The sequence below is a fragment of the Buteo buteo genome, chromosome 23, assembly GCF_964188355.1.
Source record: "Buteo buteo chromosome 23, bButBut1.hap1.1, whole genome shotgun sequence".
Lineage (NCBI taxonomy): Eukaryota > Metazoa > Chordata > Aves > Accipitriformes > Accipitridae > Buteo > Buteo buteo.
This window is the reverse complement of record NC_134193.1, coordinates 23869424-23891766: the sequence shown is the minus strand read 5'-3', so window position 1 is coordinate 23891766 and position 22343 is coordinate 23869424. Positions and strand designations below refer to the sequence as shown.

General features: G+C 37.0%; 1 protein-coding gene across 4 annotated transcripts in view; it reads left to right on the top strand.

The window, feature by feature from the left end:
- The window catches only part of GARNL3 (GTPase activating Rap/RanGAP domain like 3), a 49356-nt gene that overhangs the window by 16306 nt on the left and 10707 nt on the right, over positions 1-22343 (top strand). For 3 of the 4 annotated variants that reach the window (XM_075054774.1, XM_075054776.1, XM_075054777.1), the window contains 15 exons: positions 53-79; positions 493-568; positions 1191-1289; positions 1842-1945; positions 3242-3350; positions 5758-5803; positions 10249-10355; positions 11204-11325; positions 12112-12216; positions 14658-14732; positions 15446-15557; positions 16281-16379; positions 20336-20452; positions 21149-21318; positions 21624-21782. In XM_075054774.1, the coding sequence (XP_074910875.1) occupies positions 53-79; positions 493-568; positions 1191-1289; positions 1842-1945; positions 3242-3350; positions 5758-5803; positions 10249-10355; positions 11204-11325; positions 12112-12216; positions 14658-14732; positions 15446-15557; positions 16281-16379; positions 20336-20452; positions 21149-21318; positions 21624-21782 (1527 nt within the window). The remainder of the gene's footprint in view (positions 1-52; positions 80-492; positions 569-1190; positions 1290-1841; positions 1946-3241; positions 3351-5757; positions 5804-10248; positions 10356-11203; positions 11326-12111; positions 12217-14657; positions 14733-15445; positions 15558-16280; positions 16380-20335; positions 20453-21148; positions 21319-21623; positions 21783-22343) is intronic. The other variant, XM_075054775.1, reaches the window with a different exon arrangement.

Genomic DNA, 22343 nt, shown 5'->3' with positions numbered 1-22343 from the left:
TATTTGTGTTGTCTTTAATACCACTGTGCTAAAGATATTGTTTTTTTTACAGGATTTATTGGTTCTTGAAGAGCAAGAGGTAAATGTAAATTTATCACTCCTAGCTCACAGACCCGTTCAATGAATACAGCTTTGTATTTGAAATATTTGCACTGAAATGCTTGTGACAACTTAGAAATCAATTGCTTATTGCAGCAAAAAAAGTAGTATTTCTTTGCAACGTATGAGATAAAAAATAATTTTAACCACCAACTTAATATATCATATTAATAGATTACCAACTTAGTATATCATAACGTTCATAATCTATGATCAAAGGTAAATTATTAGGTATCTGCTACTTGAGCACATAATGGAATCGGTATGAAATGTATATTCCCATGGGTAGGACGTATACAAAGGTACGTGTATAAAAGTCTTTAGAGAAAACATTGTTTTAGGCCTTTTGTTTCATTGCCTGTTTATCATATAATATTTGGTTTTATTTCTCAGGGATCTGTGAATTTTAAATTTGGAGTCCTTTATGCAAAGGATGGGCAGCTTACAGATGATGAAATGTTCAGCAATGGTGAGTTTTTCACCTTCTTCTTAATTGTTTTATTCATCCGAATAAAAAAATGGAGGATTGTGCCTACACGTGGAAGCCAGAAGGGAGGTGATGGTTATGTTAACAGTAGTTTTGTTAGGTTTTCATGTTCATCTTGGGTGAAAAATTGTAGTGTAGAATATTCTATTTCTGTAAAAGGTTGCTGTAGGAAACCTACTATTACAACTTGGAAGATACTGAAATTTCTTTTCTAGAAATAGACTATATAACGTAAGATTTAGAAAAAGGAAGCAGTTGAAGCAGGCAACTCGAAATTACTTGCAAAAAGTCACTTTGTTTCTAGTTCTTTCACTCTTAGGTTTTTGCAGCATGATCGTGTTCTTCTATGCACTTGAACAGTGTCTTGGAGTTAGTAAAAGAGGTCACTGTTTAATGTCACATGATGATGCCTATTCTGCAAGGCTGGGATGCTGTTTCTTTAAAGGTAGAAGGCTTGGATGACATGAGGAGAAACTTATTCAGCTGAAACTTCGGTCCTTGTGTCCTGGGAGCAGGACCTGTTGCTGTATTTTGATTATTTTTTATAGGTGTTCTATTACTACATGTGCTTTTCTGTTGTAACATTTCTGCCTTCCACATGTAGAAACTGGAAGTGAAAACTTTCAAAGATTTTTGCATCTCTTGGGTGACACAATTACTTTGAAAGGCTGGACAGGCTACAGAGGAGGACTGGACACTAAAAGTAAGAACTCATCTGAAGCAAAAAAGTGGGGGGGGCTGCAATATAAATGTTTTAGCTTATTGGATGCGTATATTGTATATATTGTGGAAATAATACAATCCCAAAAGAGACTTCTGCTGTGCATGCTAAATGCTCTGCTTCACCAGGAAAAAGTCAGGTTAGCTTAAATCACTCGTATGGATTGCAGTTGAAGAAAAGTATTTATATGACCTGTATTTTCAAGGTGAACAGTTTCTTATTATGTTGGAAGGGGGTGAAGAATAACCTGATGTGTTACTTGCTTCATGATAGTAGGGCGTCATGGCTTGAAGGACCATGTGTGGTTTCAGGAGGCTAGGTGAAGGACATCATAGGTTTTAAGATTGTGAGTATGCAGATTAGGTTGCAAACTTGGGTTTGGACCCACATAGAACATGCAGCGTGGACATTTTATAAAATGGATCAGAAAAAAGGATGACTAAAGAAGGTTTAGTAGAAGGATCTGAAATACCTTTTGATCTTTAGAAAACTTAAAGGACATATTTCTGCTGAGAATGTTGTCTTCCCTTGCAGATGATACAACAGGAACCTGTTCCATCTATACAGTTTTTCAAGGGCATGAAATTATGTACCATGTTTCAACCATGCTACCATATTCTAGAGAGAACAAGCAGCAGGTACATGGTTCTCTCTTTCTTTTTTTCTTTTTTATTTTATTTATTTCTTAAATCACGAACTCCAAAACTTTAGACGAAAATAAGGGATTTCTTGCCTGTTAATATTTTAGAAATATAAGTCTTAAGACTTTTTCCTATGTTTTTTTCCTCAATACTATACCTAATGCTGACAATTTCATGATGTTTGTTGGAAGATAATGCATCATCTCATCTCTATTAAGGTACAAAAGATACTTGCAAAGAAAGTCAAAATTGATTGACTGAGAAGTAATTGAGTATTCTGTTATTCAGGTGACTTTTAGAGCTTCACTTCTGCAATTATCGTTACCTCGAATTTAGGAAGACTGGAAATTAGACTTGTGTGTGAATTGTCAGAATACTCACATATGTAACACACAGCTCATACTCAGGTAGCAATTTGTGTAGGTTCAAAGAAGTTCCCCATGTGAGCATGTTAATGGCAAGCTTTGTGCATTTCTCTAAAGCACTACTGTTGTCCTCTCATAGATTGACTAGGTGGGTTCTTGGGTACTTTGGTTCAAATGTGCTGTCATCCATTGCTTGAACCTTTCTAGGTATTATATGATGAAAAAAATACTTTATAAGCACATGCATTTACCTATACATCACACATCCATAATGATTTACCTAAAATTACTTGCAAATTACTTGTTTTACTATCTTCTTATTTAACCAATAATTATATATTATGTATTATTATAATAATATAATTTGATTATATAATTACATATTGTCCTTCTTTTATTTCCATGTCAGTTTTCTCATGCTTTTGCCTTGGATTGATGACAAGATCACAGCAGAAACCAGAGGCCAATCAGGACATTTATTGTTTTTAAAGAATAACTCAGCATCAGAGTTTTTTTCCTTTTATTTCAAGTGGTGGATTTGCTTTTTTGGAATGCTATGTGTTCCCTGCCCAATTTGTGAATATTAGTTATGGAAATTACGGAAATTATGAGTGCTTTGCTAACTTAAAAATATGCGATAGCATAGCTGCTGTTTTAGCAGCTGCCTTCTGTGTGCACCGTGGCATTGCTAGGTTTACTTGCTTATAGTTAAGTAATAATTTTATATTGGCTTCAATCATATTGACCATAATTTTCCTCTTTGCAGTTTAGGAATATTGTTTTACCATTCTCTCACAGAACTGTGAAGGTATTATGTCTTTTAAGTCATTGTGTCTGTCTTTTTTTTTCTTTTTTTTTTCCTTCCTTCCCCTCCTTCTTCTTCTTTTTTTTTTTTTTTTCCTTTTTTTCCTTTCTTTTTTTTTTCCAGGTAGAAAGGAAGCGACATATTGGAAATGACATTGTCACTATCGTATTTCAGGAAGGCGAAGAGTCTTCTCCAGCATTCAAGCCATCCATGATTCGCTCTCATTTTACACGTATCTTTTTCCTTACATTTTCTAGTGATTTTTTTTTTTTATTTTTTATTTTTTTGAAGATCAATATTACTTTTAATTCTACCCTAAGTCCTTCCTGCATGCTATTTATGGAGGTGAAAACTGTTTTAGAAAGGCAGTTGCATTCTTGCATTATTTACCTTCAACTGCTTGTCGAGGAGTCTCTAAGTCTGACTCATAAAACAATTTTTATGTTGAACCACTTACAAGATAAGGTCAAAACCAGAATGTGATTTTTAAATTGTATTTTTATTGAAGGCATTTATTTGGATCACTTTGCATGTTGAATTTTGTACATTTTCATAAAATACAAATTCATAAAAATATTTCTGTTAGTGATGTGAATTGATTTGGCATTAAGTATTGAATATTGCTTTTTTAATGTTTAGATGCTGTTTATTTTAAGTATTTATGTATTTTGGATCAGTGTTTCTCAAATCTTTCAGACCATAAACCACATATTCTCCAGATTTTGGCAGCCTGTGTTTTCCAGACTTTTGGTTGAAAACACTGTGAAGGCAATATGGTTCCAAAATCCAGCTGCCAATCGTTTGGGATTATCATGGGGTCACACTAGTGGTCCACAGATCCCAGTCTGGCATCTATTATGCTAGATGGAATGGGATGAAGAAAAATGGATGGAAAGAAGAAAATTCTTATTTCTATCCATGCTCTGTTGCTGAGTTTTTGAAAATGATTGCAAAGCTTACGACTGCTAAACCTAGTTCTCAGGCTGACTAACTGCTGTTAGAACTTTCTTGCTAGTTTTGTCCATGGCTGGTCTTAGTTTTTAGATTTAAGCTCTTAATATTAACCTCTTTTACACTAAATGGAAGAAGTGACTAGAAGAAAAAGAATTCCACAATTAAAAAAAATCTTTAAATATCAGAGGAACCTAAATATTGTTAATAAGAAATGTTTACCAAGTCAGTGTACCTCTTCATCAGAGTGTCAGCATTAGTAAAAAAGGAATATTTTTTCCCATATTGCTCTTAGGAAGACTTGTTATGATGCAATTGATGCACCCTACTCTTCACTTTTTGACAAACATTTTGAGGTTCAGCTGTCCTTGGTGTAATAATGAGTTGGAGGGGCAGATGTGGCCTAAATCCATAAGGACGTGTTATCATTTCGGTCATTTTAAGTAATCCACAGCTAGCTGATGGAGTCTATCACCTTCCTGATGTTTTCAGTTGGCCTAGCCAGGGATAAAGGTGTCTGCAAGAAAACTGGGGGTTGACACTGATCTGTCAGATGTGGTAAATCTCAAAGCTCACTGAATCTGTACTAGTGCTTTGTACTCACTTTTTTACATGCCATAGCACCGCTTTTTTGTTACTTCTACAATGGGAAAAATTAGCGTACAGATATACTACTGTGCTTTCCTGTACAGCAATGATAGCTACTATAAGGGTTTTCCATGAGTCATCTGTAGGTAGGATCGAGTTACCCAAATAAAGGCATCCAGTACCAAGTTAGATGTCCCAGCACATCTGAGATGTCTGCACAGGTCTGGCAGATATGACTCGGCACCTACAGGAGATCTGTGCCCCTCTTGGAATAGCAGCTGGAGACTAGGCAACATACTCTCAAGCATCTTAAATAGCACTGGATGCTTACGTTGAAATAATTGAATCCCATCGTAAGTCATTTTTATTGTGCAGTCTCCAGTAGTGCTGATCACAGCTATTGGCAAAGGTCTCTTCATTCTACCTGGAACAAACCCATACAGCCAATGAAGTTATTCAGACTTAGACTTTCCTTGACACTGTTTATAAGGACAGAAAACTTAAGAGACGGTGTTAAGGAAATATTTCAAAGCAAGAAGCCTCTGATTCCATAAAAATATCTTGCAAGGCAACTATAAGGATTTCCCTGATTTTTGCCCAGATTTGCCCAAAGTTATGGATAAAGACTGGTAATACATTTTTGTGTACTTGCACTTTAAATCCTCCTCTTTATTTTCTTACAATTGTTAGCTAAATTATTTCATTGGAATCTTTCCTTCAGTGGAAGTTTTGATATAAGCAAAGTTCAAAATCAGTACTTTTTTTATCAACTGAAAGAATTTTTAATCGTAAGTCTATCAAACACACACAAAACACACTATATAGCACATTTTATGCTTCATGTAACAGCAAGAAGTCTGTATTTGTGGTACTAGCTCAATTTTTAAAACTGTTGATCAAACACAATAAAATTTTGTATGGGACCTCCTTTATAAATGGTGATATGTGTATAGTCTAGAATATTTTATATATTTACATTGATTAATATATTTTACCTTTATTAAATCTGCGATCTGCTGCAGTAAAAAAAAAAAAAAATATATATTAAAATACATGTGAGCTTCATTAGTACTGGATTAACTTCCTTAACTGCATGGCAGATATTTTTGCCTTAGTGAGATATAATAAGCAGAATGATAGTTACAGGTAGGTGCTGATTGTAACAAATAACTTCACACTGAATTTCTGATGGTCTAGAGATAACAGGAAAACATTTTGTATTTTCCACCTGTCTGTATGCCAGGAAGCCAAATGAACTTAAGAAATTGAAGATCAATATGGACCTGGATGCAGATGGCTGTAAACTGGCTATGAATAAGTTGCATGTTTCTAACCATCAGAAAACTGAAATTCTGGAACAGGCATAAGCTAAGGGGGCAAAACAAAACTACTTTTTAGATGAAATGTAACAAAATGATGGAAGATATGCCTGGTGAGATCAATGACACAGTGAACTACATGTGTGATCAAAGTTAATTAGATGTGATGTTGTGATGGTCAGGGCCTGTGGATCCTTTACAGGTCTAGGTTCAGTTGTAGCTAAGCAAACTAGCTCATTTTTGGGGATCTTTATTAATAGAGTACTTGTACAATTGGACATCACATACTTAAAACGTAGTGGAATTTTGCTGGTAAATCATGTGTTCTTCATCTGTTTTTCAGTTAGCCCTGGGACCCTCACACTGGAGGCATATGCTGTCCAAGTCTGAGTCCATTAGGTCTCACCAGAATCTGAAAAGCAAGCATTTCTGCAGCCTCGTGCCTAGGCTTTAATAAACAAAGTGGCTTTAACCAAATTGTTAAGCCCAACTATTGTCTTGAGGTTAATGGTGAGATGCCAGAGACACCTGTCAGTCTTGCAAAAGCAGAGCGGCAGGGGGATGTCATAGTCCAAGCCCATGGGAGGGATTCAACTTGGGCTTGAACCAAATAAGCGGTAAAGAGAAATAAAAGAGCCACCGTTTAGCTACCACTGTGTGCTGCAGTTCTTAGTATAGCACGTAGACTTGACACTGTTATTTCTCCTTTACAAAGTACTAGCAATATCTTCAGTGATCCCTCTTCTATTTAAAGTATGCCGAGTCATTTACTGCTTAGGCTATGTCAAAAAGAGATGGGAGAATTGCATTCTGTTTTGGGTATGTGCCTGAGAGGATTGGTTAGGTTTGAAATCGCTGCCAGCTCAGATGCTGAAGTCTCTTATGGCTAAAGAATTTATACTGGGAAACCAAAACGTTTGGTTTATGCAGCACTAGAAAGGAAACTTCAGGGCATGAAACTAAAATTATGCCTCAGACTGGAATCTGTGTGTGTATATGTATGTCTACAACACTCAAAGCTAAAAACTTTGCAAGATGGAAGGGTGAGGTCAATGTGTTAGGCTTTGAGTGCAAATTTCTAATGGCTGTGTGAGCCTACATGACATGAGTTATCATTTAGCAAAATTTTAAACTCTTTGCAAATCATTGTACCCCACATTTGCAGGACGAAGCTGAAGGTTGACAGCATTGGGTCTGCTCCTTTGAGGTGAACTACTAGTTAGCTTATAGTGGAAAGAAAGAAACTGAACTTGGAAATGGCTTCCAGCAACACAGGGTCCTTAGGTAGATGAGTTTTGCTTCCTCCTTCCTTTACAATTCCATAACTCTGAGGACTTGGGCTGATTGTGAAAGACACCAGCAATATCCCTGGCACTGATCACCTGGCACTAGTGTTTTTTTAGTTTTGAACAAGCCATATCACTTTGACAGCTAAGAAATACAGTACAAGTGTAGAAGGCGTTCTTATAGCCTCTCCCTCAATGCACAATACAGATCACTGATACCAGCCGTAGTCCATGGTTTCAGAAGCTGTTGCTTGGATCCAGTCATGTGGTTCCAACCATTCCAACGTATGTAAATTCTGACTTGCTTTGCTCAGCCTACAAAGTGTAAAAAACTTCCAATCTTCCCAATCATCTAAGAATCTGTTCTTCTTGCTGCAATATAGGTTACTGGAACTTTTTGTATCTCAGAGATGCAGGACTAACTAAGCCTTCTTGCCTAGCTCCAAAACTCGATTGTTAGCAGTAAGAGTTGGTGCTTTTTGTGCAACTGCAACTTCACCTACTTATTTACGAATGTTACTTGAAATCATCTGCAGTGCAAATGTGGAAATGCACAAGAATGCGAAGGGAAGAAGAAAATGGACTAACATTAACTGGATTTCTTCAGGAGGGCTCGCTGATAATGATGTGTGCTTTCCCCTATCTTACCTTGTTCTTTGAGTCCCTTAGTATTTGGGAGTCTTTATTTTGGGGCATGCTGGAGGAGAGGGTTCACACCATCGTTGTTGCTCTTGATGTGGAGTATGAGATGAGGCAAAGCAAGTATGACACATAGGTGCAGGAGTCGAAAGTCTACAAACTTGGGTGCTTGAGGTGCATGTATATCCACAGGCATGTCCATATATATGTGTGTGTATATGTATATATATACATATATATGGACAAATACATCTCAAAAGAATTTTTCACTAGAAGTAACTTTCTTTTTCAATATAGCTAAGAAATTTAAATCTTGATTCAATAAGATAAGAGAAATCTGTATTACTATGTTTCTCCAGCATGCCATTAAATCTAGCTCCAGAGAAGAATCCAACAACATGATACTTCAGTTTACATATGTGGGTTATTTCCCCCTGCCCCCCCTTTTTGTAGCTAAAGTTTGTTTTGGAAAATGTCTGTGGCCTAGTTAAAAAAAGGAGTAGTTTTATTTTGCTCAAAGATTTTGTGAGCACCTTCTTGCATTTTTTTTTTTCAATTGATTGTCCTCATAGATTCTGCTTTTCAGCATTCCCAAGTTTGTGAGAGGCACAAAACATGTTCATGATTATGATGTGCAGTGAAAGCTCAGTTACTTCTTTCCTTCTTTTCCTCTTGTTTTGGGACAGAAACCTGGGCATGCATCCCTCATTAGCCTTTAAGAAGTGAATGTTGTCCTAATTGTAAGCTAATAGTCAGTAGATGGGCTAGCCATGGTAAATACTTTCTACATTGCTGTTTATTTGGGAAAAAAATGAGTAGCAGTGAATAAGATAAATTTGTCTCTCACTCTGAATAACTGACTGCTTTTACTAGATCAGTCTGTCTTATTCCTTAGTTGCTTCATTCTGCCAGTCTTAACACATCTTCCCATAGTGCATATCACACAGTATTCTTACCCTGTATGACAGGCTTAACACGTTACTGTATATTTCAGCTTGGCCTAATTACATTTCTTTATGTCTCTTCACCTTAGGCACGCACAGGACTCTTGTTCTTTCTGTTGTTTTTTTTGTTTGTTTGGTTGGTTTTTTGTGAAAACGGTCTTCCAAGTGGCCAAAATTTCAGTCAAAATAAACCAGGGATACTCTAGGCTTTTGAGACGAATTGTCCTTGTTTCATATGCAATGCCACTGTGAGGTCTGACACTGAATTTCTGCTCAGAATTACTTTATATTTTATGTCACTCAAGAAGTCTATTGTTTTGGTCAGTTTTGTTGTGGTTTTACCCATCTTAACTCATTCTGCTTTAGCCAAGAAACGTTTCACTCCCTATGTAGTGATAAATTATTATTTTTTACCTGGATGGAATAAGATAAACATAGGGCATCTCTGAAACTGTGTCTTGAATCTGTGAAAACAGTATTAATGTGATCAATATTTATGCAAATGTAATACTGCGTTTCAGATTGTATGCACAGTTTCTAAGCTTGCATGAAAAAAGAACAAATGAATCCATTAGAATCCATTTGGCTCGATACCAATCAGTCACTACTGGTTTTTTGAGCAAGTGAATTCTGACTGGTTTATATAACAGTAGAGATGGGTTGAATCTATAATTTTACCATTTAACTTGCTGTGACCTGTGTCAGCTGCACATGCTGCTTGGAAGATCTTTGTCTGACTGCTATCTTACAGTGAAGAACATTGTACAGACTGTCACTTGAAATACTGAGGAATGATTGCTTACCTTAAAGAAGCTATGGCTTGCTGAGCATGTTGTATGCACAGTTTTTGTACCTGCCATTCATTTTTGCTATGCTGGATTCCTTATGGATCAAGAGAACTCAGCAGGTCCAGCTGTCATGGAAGTCATTCTGACTCTTTCTTCCTCAGTGAAATGAATTTGCTGTTCCCGAGATACAGATTCAGCTGTAGTAAGCCATTGTTATTCAGAACAAATCTAATATTTCAGGCATGTGGTAAATGCATAGGTAAGGTGGAAATCTATAAGGAGAACATATTTTGCAGGCAAAGATCTGTTCTGTTACAGCTTTTTTGAAAGGACTAGATTTTGCTAGTGGCACTAAAAGCATTGTTCTACAAGTAGAATTGCAAAATTCTGTTGTAATTGTTAGTGTCCCAGTGTTAGTTTGTGTAAAGGAAGCAGAATTTTGCTCTAGTGAATAATTCCAAGGGAATGTTTTTTGTTAGACCCGTGGGAGGTTCTTACCTAAGACATACCCAGATAACAGTTTCCAGTTCGTTCTTCAGTTTTGAACAGTGTCTATAAAAACAGTGGGTTTTGAATGTGACTTTCAGTATAGATAAAGATTTGTTCTTTCAATAGGCTGAAAATATTTTCCGAAGAAAGTGTTCCTCTCTTTGGGCCTCCCCTTCCCTCCCCACCTGTGTTTACAAATCACCAGGAATTCAGGGATTTTGTGTTAGTGAAATGTAAGTGAGTTATTCTTTTGCTAGAAACACTTCTTAATAAGTGCTTTAATATATTGAAATTAACAATGCTTAAAATGTAAACACATTTTCTTGTGTATGCTGCTGTTCTGTATAGAACTTTTTTTCAAATCTGTAGCGTAAGTGGGATGTCAGTTCCATGAAACTGTTTCAGTCAGATGAACAAAAATTTGAATTTCTATTCAATTATGCTTCTCGGGCTACTAGATACAAACTTTTATTTTTGCAGAATATGCAGCCATATTTAGCTTTGCATTTTCTTAAAGGAATTGGAGAGCTGAAAGAATTTATAGTGCTTTTCCATATTTAGTAATAGAAGGTGTTAGGTTAGCAGCTCTGAAAACCTGAAAATATAAGCTTTTCTGAATGTGTGCTGCATAGGTGCCTTTCAGCACCTTTAAGAACTTTTTAATTCTGTAATGATTCAGTTTCAGTTTTCATTGACTCTTACTTGCCCTTCTAAATCAGCAAGAAAGAAATGTTTGAGAACTGATCGTGATTATTACAGTTAGATGCTTACCTGACAGGAACTTGACTAAGAACTCATTTTGCATATTTAAATTGGTTTAGTACTTAAATTGATTAACAGTTTGTTTTTATTTTTTTTATTATTAGTTAGGAGGTGATTGGGATGCCTTGAAGAATTCTCCTATTAGTAATTTTTTTCTTTTAAGCTTAAGGGATCATTATTCGCTAAAAAATGTGCAAAAAGGAGGCAACTCTAAATTACTAAGGGGAAAACAGGTATTTTTGTACAGAGGCAGTCTAGAGTCGGTGGAAGTTGTCAAAGTTCATTTAGGTAATGTATCTTCTTTTCCATAATATTTTAGTAATAAATGGGGAAAAAGCCACCTTGGAAACCCCAACATTTTCTCAGAAACGTCAACGCACTCTAGACATGCTGATCCGCTCTTTATACCAAGACCTGATGCCTGATCTACACAAGGTAAATGTAAGTCAGAAGTCTCTGCATCCCTCACGTGCTCTCCTGTTCTCACTAGTAGATTGAATATTCCATTGCTTTAGAAGACTGTAATCCTAATAAGCACTGAGTTACATACACTAGGCTAAATACCAATTGTCGTATAACTTGTTTTACAGTTATATGAAAGTTTACAGACAGTCCTTTCAGGATAGGACTCTTCATGCATTTGTTTAAACCAGGTGTGAGGAGAAGCATAACAATGTCATACTTTGTATAAACTTAACTGCAGCAAGGGAATATGAAATTTAGGCTTTGCAAATACAGGTATTAGTCTTGTCACCATAAAACCTGTAATTACTTATTCCACTATGTGTAAATTTGGATCATTTTTACCCTTGGGTAACAATGAGATAACTTCATTTTAGGTGATGAAGACTTATTCTTAAGGTGATTCTTAAATAACTAAAAAGAAGTTCAATACTTCTAAAATTAGCAAGGTGCTATATTTTTTCCCACTGTTTATTTCTCTTAGCTAAATAGGTCTGCTTAAAGGTTTTTGTCCATATATTCATATCTGTGGTCTTTGCTATGATTGTGTAGAACATAACAGTGATAAACTATGACAAGTTGAGAAGTAAAGCACTCAAGGACTGACAGAGTTGCAGTTTCTGTTCTCTGAGAAGCTATACAGTTAGATTCATCGCTACAGGAAAAAAAAAAGACAATTTAAATGATATCACATTAAGTTAACTTGGATTAAAAGATTATGAAAACTTTTGGTTCAGTTTAAAAAAGAAATGTTTTCTGTTTTAGAACATGCTTAATAGAAGGTCCTTCAGCGATGTGTTACCAGAGTCCCCAAAATCAACACGGAAGAAAGAAGAAGCTCGGCAAGCAGAGTTTGTCCGACTTGGTCAGGTAGGATCAATTTAGGAGGCATGCACCTATGTTTACAAAGACTGCGTCACCCCTTTTGTTAGAATTTGATTAGCTTGCAGAGTTACCTCAGGACTTAATGCAGATCTCTGTGGTCAGAAATAGTTTTGTAGTATTCTGTTAGTTTAAGCTACATTAAGGTAAAATATGAGTAGAAGTATTTATCTGTAACACCTGAGGTCCACAACACAATTACAAATATTTATAAAATACATAAGCTAAAGGAAGGTTGGAAAAATCACACCTTAGGATCAAACCTAAAAGGTCCTTCCTTACTTCGTGCAGCAGATGCTTTCTGTCTCCAAGCAGAAGAGTGCTCTGTCTTTTTCTGTGCTTTAGAAAAACTAATCTTTCATGGATTTCCTCTATATGTCTTATTAAGATTGAATTTCTTACAAATTATTTACCCTACTTCAGCCAGGAAGAAGTTTTGACAGTCTTTCTGCTAAATCAGAGGTTGCCACACATCTTTGAACATACCAGACACTGACTTCAATTTCTGTGGGCTTATTGATTCCATGAGGAGTAAAACTTCCTGATGATTTAGATAGTCTGGTTTGATCTGATAGTTCATTGCAGCAGGAAGAAAGACAGTGTGTATGCTCATCAGTTCCCCTGTCCCTTCCCGCTTGTGTCTTCTTGATCATAGACTGGTGACACGGTTCTGCTGCTTATCTTAAGAATACCTCTTTTCTGAGCTGATTTAACTCAGCAGGAGTTAACAGAGCAGGAAACCAAAACAGAAAAAAATGAAATTAAACAAAAAAAAACCCCACACCACCAACAAAACCCCAACCTCCTCCCTTCCATCTCATTTTTTTATCTGAGTTAGTAAGCTAAAGAGTGGAAGAGTTTGAGAAGTTCCAGGTCTGGTTAAAGGTAGCCGGAATGGAGCAAGGTGGTTGAGAGCTGGTGCAAAAGAATCTCGGGGCTGTTAGAGCCTGCATTGGCAGGGCTGCAAAGTCTGCTCCTCTGTGCTTTGCCCACCTTTTCCCCAACCACCTTGAAATAACTAGTCACTCTAGGCAGGTTCCCCAAGTTTACTAACTACTTTACTGAAGTTGAAGGAAAACATGGTTACTGAAAGTATAGAAGCCTATAAGCTTGATCCCCTTCACCTCCCCTAAGTTAAATTCTGATAAGATACTCATGTTACAATCTGTTTGGGACCCATTTAAACAAGACTTCCATCCCCGGCGTGGCCTTCATTGAAGGGAAACCTATATGTGGGTTAAAAATTCATAGATACCTGTTTGTTTGTATTTTTTGAAGGTTCTTTTCACATTTAAATCTTTCCCTTCCCTAAAAGAACTTTCCTCTAAGTTACAAACTGTAGGCTTGAACACATTTTAACTTGCCTTCCAAGTAGCTCTTAATCATTCTTGCCAAACTCTATGAATGTGTCTGTCTCCTTAGTTATATTCAGTTGAGTTTTTAGACAGTAAACAAAACTCACTGATGACTGGCTCAGCAGTATATTTAAATCATTTATTTATTGTCAAGGTGATCTCAGCTGACTGGTGGGATGAAGTTAAAATGTTAATGCAATGAAGTATTTTGTGCATCTCTGTAAGCTGACAGCCATGCTTAATGCAAATGTGCAAATGGTGCACGCGGCTGATTACTGCCACTTCACAGAGACCATGCGTGGTGATAGGCAAACTTCAGACACCATGCGTGATAGTAGGCAAACTTCAGGGCAGTAAAATTGGTTTAGGTAATTTCTAAACTTTGCATTAAAGAATGCTGTGACAATTCCATGTGTCATAGCTTTATAGGAACGCTGCTGTAAAGATTAGCAATGAAGGTATATGTGATACCTTAAACAGACTTACTGTGTATCTTGCTAAAACTATGTTTATATGGTGTTTCTCTAGAGTTCTTAGCCCTTTCAAAATCAGCTCGCTTTGAGTTACTTTTAGTTGAAGAATTTGCGATACTGTGACCATGTGTCCTTGGCAGCCCTGGCAATGTATATATAGTTTGACTTAGAGGTTTGTTAGGAAGTTTTGCAAATGAAAGGCGAGCTTGTATAATTGATAAAAGGATCCTCTATCCAGCTAGCTTATAGAATGAATTGTGTAGATGACTAGCTTGTATGATTTGGGGTGGAGGCTTTTCTCTGTTACTATGTTTGACGCTTCTTTTCTGATTTTGAGTTTCCATTTAACAAACAAACAAAAAAAAACCAAAAAACCAACCAACATATGTTTTGGCTGAGAAGATGCCTAGCAGCCCTCTAGTGATTCATGCAGTCTTTGTTCAGGATATACAGAATTCTGCTTCTTTCCTCGTTACTTAAAATGTGATAGGAATTCCAAACTGGACTTACTTTGTTGTCCTAAATTGTCCTTTCTTTATAGACTTTAGCTTGGGTATTACTGACAAAAACTTAATTTAAATAAAACATCTGTTTGTATTAGGCATTGAAATTGAAAACCACGGTGAAAGGGGATGCCACGGCTAACTTGGCAACCACAAGCTTTTGTAAAAAGGAGGTGAGTGAACCCATCTGTCTGAGAAGAGTTATGACAAAATTAAATGCTATCGAGTATGACATTGCATATCAGTTCTGCATGCTATTTATTTACTTTTGTAATTAGATCCTGTAGCAGCAAAGATGAAATGTATAGTGTCAAAGTGATTCTACAGCCAATATCAAATTAATAAAAGATGAGCCTGGAGGCAGAAGCATTTCTGAAGTTAAAGCAAGTGTGGATATTTTTATATCTGAGAATATTTGATGAAAAAGCCATCTTCCATACACAACCATCTTTTATTTTAACTTCTGCATCAAGTTTAAAACAAAATTAAGTTGTATTTTTATTTCCTGTAGTACCAGATTTTGTAAGCAAATTGCATATGCATGGTGGTACATACGTTTTAAGTCTATAGTGTTTTGGGTTTTTTTAAGTAAAGTACGTACTGAGTATTTCCAGGGTTGCACTGAGTATCAGCTGTGTGTGTTTTAATTCCAGTGTTACAGGAATGTGTCTTACACTTACTAGTGTCCAAACCCAATTAATACAGAGGGTATTTCCTCTGCAAGACAATTAACTAAATTTTGATATTTCAAATTTAAAAATTTTTGGAAATGTATGCTGCCAAAAGCATTTACATGTTTTTACTTGCCATTGTCCATCTCATTCTGTGTCTGTATGATTTGTATTTCTTAGCATACTTAATATGTATCCCTTATGTTACTTCATAGCCTTGGGAATCTCAATCTTTCTGCAGTAATTTTCCTCATGAGGTTGTCTGTGCAGATTCTTGGGGCCAGTCCTTGCTGGTTTCTACAGATGCTGGCATCTTGTTAATAGATGGTTAGTAAATGATCCAGTGTTTTTGTGTCAATTTTTATGTATCTGACCATTTTCTTGAAGATATATATTCATAAGCTCTGTTCAGGTGTTGGTAGGTCTTCACCTACAGGGATAGTTACCAGTCCAAGTGAATTTATAACGTTTACATAATCTAGTTGCAAAAATTCTCTCTGCACCAGAATTAAGCCATATTGGGGAGCCAATGTTAATGCAGATTTCTGAATGTTTTGTTATTTCAGATGTTGTCTTCTTGATCATCTGAAAAGACTTATGAAGTCACATCCGAGCTCAAGGAGTGTTTAAATGGCTTATCTGGATTTCTTAGCCCTTGATGATAGTGAGCATGAAGCCAAAAGCTAGACAATGAAAGCCTGCTTCTTCCATAGCAATGATATTGCTAGTTTGAGCCCATATCTTCTGTGTGCCACATAAGGCCAGCGGGACTGAGGGAACAAAGTTAGTTTTCGGTGATAATTCTCAAACTTTCCAAAGTAAGGTCCCTTTCAGGCTTCAGCTGCACACTGTGATCCATGGCAATGATAAAACTCTCCCGTGAGGAAGTATTGGCTATGATGCTGTGGTATACGTAGCAGCTTTGTGCAGATTTTTTTTGTTATCACAAGAAAAAAAACAAGGCTTTTATTACAAGAAAGAAGTAGGTCAAAACAGATGACTAGGAAATTTTAGCAGGATTTTGGATAAATATGTGTGTTTCTTTTTTAGATGGTCAACCATCGGTGCAAGTATTTGATAAAACTCTCCAAATAAAGCAGATGCATGTGTTGGAAGCTCTGGATCTTTTGATTGCCCGAACAGACAAAGGTAGGAGAGGTCCCTGTTCTTTGATTCTCATATGAATGTGACTGGTGCTGGGTATGTACGTCTCATGAGACAATCATGTGTATCAGTGGCAAGTATATTAGATACCTCATTTAGAATAAGGGAGCACATACAGCAACTGCTGTTATTTTCTAAAAGGCTGGGGGGGGGGGGGGGGGGGGGAGGAATCTCTAAATGCTCATTCATATTTCCTTCAAGGCAAGCCTGAAACTGGTCATATGGTCTTTCTTCAGCCACTGTAGGAACTCGACAGTATTTGGAAATCTCCTTGACTGAATTATATGTTTATTCAGTTGTGCAAAAATATGGGGGAAGTTACTTATGCTGTCACTTTTTTACCAAATGTGTTTTACTGGTATTTATTCCGTTAACTGTCACCACATCCTAGCACTATAGAATGTATTTTCTTGAAGGTTCTGGTATAAAATGTTTAATGGCTTAAATGTTGTTTGGACAGAGAATGTTTTCTTTTTAGCCTCATTTGGAAGCATTAAATGTGCATAAACTGTGCACTTTTTCTATGAGATACTTTTTACCCAGTAGTCTGTGATTGAATTTCACAAAGTGAACATACACAAAGCAAGAACATGATCTGTATGTGTAACACAGAGAAAAGAATTATGAATATGATTGTTTTATTGTGGTTTTTTTACCACGTTACGTTTGTTTGCTCAGTATTGGTGGAAGTTACATTTACACAATCTTAAGGTAAAACATGGTTCCTTTTGTATCATTGGGAATTGCCCAATTTGGCTGCACCTGATGAAATTCATCCTGGGACCTTACAGAACCGGCTCAAACTACCTGAGAGCCATTTGCAGTTCTGTCTCAAGACACCTGGAGGGTGGGGGACGTTTCTCAAGATCTGAAAAGGGTGGTTGTATCTGAAGCTTGGTTTGTGAAGCTTCTAGAAAAGATAATTACATTTAATTGTCAAAACATTGTACTGTTTGTTTAAACCTGAAGAGAGAGATGTAAGCAGGCATTTTGAGGTAATAGAACAAGGTATTACTGGCATCAATTCATGACACTTCAAACAGTCTGATGAAGTCTTACTCATGTAAAAAATTGCAGAGATTTTTAACTCTTCATATGGGTGCTTTCTGAAACATTTAGGAGAAAGTTCTTTCATAATCAATAGAATTCTGGCCTCCTGTTTTGTATTTGCATACCATATTGCCTTTCATTTTCAGACTGCACTTCAGCAGCAAAAATGAGAGAAATAATGAGTTAGATGAGCAGAAGCACGCTCATAAACTGGGTTCAAAGACTTTGTGGGTTTTTAGGATAAAATGTTATGTGTTACAAAGTTAACTTTTTAAGCTTAACTATCAGCAAGAGCTTATTCACGTCAGCATTCCAAGAGAAGGTGTTGAAGAAGACACCAATACAGCAGGTATCAATGACAGCAGCACAAATTGCTTTGGTGGCAATGGCCTCTGTTCTAATGCAGACACAGTTAAATCTAACACTACAGTGGGGTTGTTTGGGACATTTGCTGGTTAAATTTGTCCTAGTAATGAGAGGCAAGGCACAAAAATGGATCTATTTTGTCCTCCAAACACACTTTGGTTTTTTGTTCCAGCTTTATTTTGTGAAATGCCTAGACACAAGGGTGAGGGGGGGAAGAGCTGCTTTGCTTGGAAGAATCAAGTCTGTAGGAGGTTAAGAAAAACTGAAAAAGCTCAGATGATAGTCACTTTTGTAGGCAGCCACAGATAAATCTAACACCACAGTGGGGTTGTTGGGAACATCTGCAAAAGAACTAGTATTGTGAAAGAGGAGTGATGTATCCTAGAGGACACACTGGTCAAAAAGCCAGAGCTATTTTAAACGACAAGGAAAGGTGAAGATTTATGTCTGCTGAAAGGCAGGAGTGCTGTCAACCTGTGGGGTGCACATCTCACAGCATATGGGGTTTTAAACCCCAATTCCTTTCTAAAAGCATATCAAACCAATTTCAGTGAAGGCAGTGGTCATTGTTCTGTCTTCATAGTGAAATGCCTGCCTGGGAACGAAGTTATCTTATTCTCTGCTGCACACACATAGCATCTTCACAGAGGTAAATATGGCATGTTTGATGGAAGCATAAAAGGTCTTCTCAAGTTTGGCATAACCTCCAAAAATAACAGTGCTTAATTTAGGTAGCAATACTTGCTCCCTGCTATGGCTGACTGTTTACAACCATTTCTTGATTTGAAGAATGCCGACATTCAGATTGGCCAGAATCTGCATGTGGGTACACAGCTGTAGCATTTCAGAATTGTCTGCGTCACCAAGAATGTTTGTAAAATACCTCGCTGAAATAGTAGCTCGGGTATGAAGACTGAACACTACAGTTACCACTGGAGGACCAACTACTTAATCAGAGGCAGAATCTAGGAGAAAATTCTAATAAATTTAGAATAAACTTTTTCCTGTCTTGAATGGCTGCACTAAAAACTATCTCCAATCTCAGTGCAAGCGATGGTAGTCATAAGAATTACAGCTGATTCTAGATAGGAAAGATGGCCTTCCTTCAGGTTGTGTCAATAGCTGCTTTAGCTTAAAATCAAAGTTGGTAGAAATGGAAGAGCATTTTAAGGTGTTTGGTCATGTGTAGGTTTTCATATATGTGGTGGTGTTTGAAAACACTCACATGCAGCACCAAGAGTTGTGCATTAGTGTAGCGTTCGCCGCATATCAAGGTGCCACGATTAGATCACTGATCAACCCCCAGACCAGGGAAAGAGACAGATAGCACACACAGTGTGAGCGCCAACTTCCGCCTTTTATTGCGCAGTTAATTCCTTTTATACTAACAAGGGGAGGCGGGGTTACAGGTACATCACAAGGCTGCGACTAACCCTCTAACTTTCCGTGACATCGCGAGATCTTCCGAACGCCGAACCCTACACGTTAGTTGTAAAACAGTGGGTGAACATGCAAGTCCTTGATTACATTTCTCATTTAATAGCATTAAAATGTTCCATGAATTTGAGAGCCACTCTTGATTCCTTTCCTAAACAAAGATGGAACAGAATTGTTAGGGACTTTAGATTGACAGAAATGATCAATTAGTTGCTAGGCAGCAGCCACAGCCGTCCAGTTTTGGGCATGGGATTATAATTTGCACTTTCCGAGAGTTGGCAACAAGCTGAGAGACCTTCTGAGCAGATATTGTGTAATCATAAGCAATCGTAAGCAGTTATTGCAAAGGTTGATGACAGGACTAGTAGTTAACAGAAAACTCTCATGATGTAATGTTCACCAGGTGTCATATTTCTAATACTGACACTGCCTTATGCCTTTTTGAAGTGAAATCGGAGCCTCCTATTTGTTTTTGTATTGATTTCCCTAGTCCTGTGGGATGCTATCAAAAGTCACTCATTTACTGAGAAAATTTTGGATTACAGATTGCTAAAGAGGCCCATTCTGTTGCCTCTGCAGCTGTCTAGCTCAGATTTTGCCATGTCACTGTCAGATGAACATCGCTAGCCAGGCCCAAAATTATTGCATCTTGCATGGAAGATGTTAGCTGGTCAAGTACCATGAGCAAGGATGGTTTCAGAGAATATACATTACTATATATATATATATATATATTAAAAAAAATGTAAATATATATTATATACAAAATACTATAATATCTACTACTATATAGTAGTAGATATTTCACTAGCTTGTGAAATTTTGTAAATTTGTGAAATAGTGTGCATTTCCCTGTTCTGAAGCGCCTATATCATTCTTTGCTGCAGCACCACCTGATGGGAAACAGCTGCTGAACTGAAGGAGTTGGTTACTAGAATTGTAAAGCTTAGAGAGTTCATAAGCAGTCCTGTATAATGTCGAAGCTCATCCCCAGAGAAGCAGTATGCTTTGTTTCTCTTTGGAAGTATTAATTTCAAACTACCTCTATCTTTTTTTAACTTGTTTAACTGGTGCTCTTCATCCTTCAGGAAAAGACTCTCGTCTCCTTGTCTTCAGGCTCAGTGCTGTCCAAAAAGGTATAGAAACAAAGCAAATGATAAGAAGCAAATACGACTGCAGAGAAAATAAACTGGAGAGAACAAAAGGTAATTTTATTATCCTGTGTTAGCAACATGCACTGTAGTATGTTGCCTGTAGTTGCCAGAGGCTTATTAGCTCCCTTGAGGCAGTTGTAGGTGTTCGCCTTTATTTTTTTTCTCTGAACAGTCGATTCAAACTTTGTTAAACTTATGTGTGAAACTAAGTCTGGTATAGTCCAGCATGACACTTTAGAACTTTGTAAAAATACCATGTTACTTGGCAATCACTGCTGATGAAAAGCTCTAGAGAAAAATAGGTATGTTGCTTTCAGGATTGAGGGGTATGAGAAGAATTATGCAGGGATGTGAGACTGAAATGAAGGGCGTTTTAAGGTGGAGGAACACTGGCAAACCTCCCTTAAATAGTAGTGCTTAGATTAGTTCGGGTGTTGGTGAATATTTTAGTAGACATAAACATTTTCTGGTCTTCAGAAGCAAGCTGCATTGGAAAGTTGGAACCTGCAGAATAATGAAAATCCAAGTATTTAGTCTTGCAAGAGGCGTAAGAGGAAAAATAGATTTCAAAAGAGTCATAGCTTTTTGGTTTTTTCTAGAAGCTAATGTTATCCTGTTGCAAGGTTTGTAATTCTGTGGTGCTAAGTCAAGCATCAGAGCCCCGTTGCACTAATCATCATACAAATACAGAACAAAAAAACCAGACCCTATCCCAAACACTTACAATCTAGAGCATTATTTCCTCAGGCTGCCATTTGTATGCCATTAATACTCACCATGGCAGTGAACTGAGGATTGTTGTGGCTATTCGGAACAAACTACTTCTCGTCACAAAGAAACATAATCCACGCAACATTTTAACCAGCAGCTCTCTGCTATCATCTGAATCTCCAGTAGAGGAGTTCCAGTACATCCGGGTATGTGTAATCTAATCACTAATTACCTTAACAGACTGGGCAGCACTCAGCTGGGGAGGGAGGGGAAGACAAAGAGCATGCATTTTTATCTTCCTGAACCTTCAGACAAATAACAGTGAGAAGCCATATGATGGAGTTCCATCATATATATGCCAAAGAAATCTTTCAGGCTTTTTTAGTTAAGTTTCTGCTTGTTCTTTATCATGTTTCTGTGCTTAGAGCACATTCCTTTAAATTCATGGAGTACCTTCAGCACCCACAGTAGGAGCTTGAAAAAGAGAATAATTCTATTATTTACATTATAGGAAATATGCCTTTCTGACCCTCCAGTGGTTATGACACTAGTGGATGGACCTACTGGAGACAGTGACAATATGATCTGTGTAGCCTATCGGCATCAGTTTGATTTAGTTAATGAGAGTACTGGGGAGTCCTATAGATTGCATCATGTTGAAACAAACAAGGTAAGTTTTCATCATTGAAACTATTTTCTTGCAGAACTGCACTGAATGCAATTTCTTGCAGACTCAGCATCCTGTGCTGACCTCCTGGGAGTGTAATTTTTGGAGATCCTCATGTGTCTTACTTTTCACTTCTATAACCCCTGCTTTAAGGCACTCTGAGATATTTGTTCCTTTTGGGATACACAATAATAATCACTCCCAAGAGAGGTAGTTATAAGGTATGATATGTTAGGAAGGAGCCTGTGTTTCAGGCTCTGAATATCGCTGTCAGCATAAATTCGTTTTTCTCTTTTCTTAGTTAATATTTTGCTTTTTGCTATTTCTTTGTGGTCTCGGTGTTTTATTGTTTTAAGAAATAGCAGCAAAATAACTTCAGTTGTTGGACACCAGTATCTCATTCAGATTTGCCTATTTGCATGTATTAAGGCTAAAATATTTACAGGTAGCTTTTAGTTCTATTTAAGAAACTGCTGCCTAGTCAACTAGTAAATTAACTGAATCTTTCTAACTAAGACATAGGGTTGGGATGTAAGCAAATGTCCTGATTTTCAGAAAAGAGCT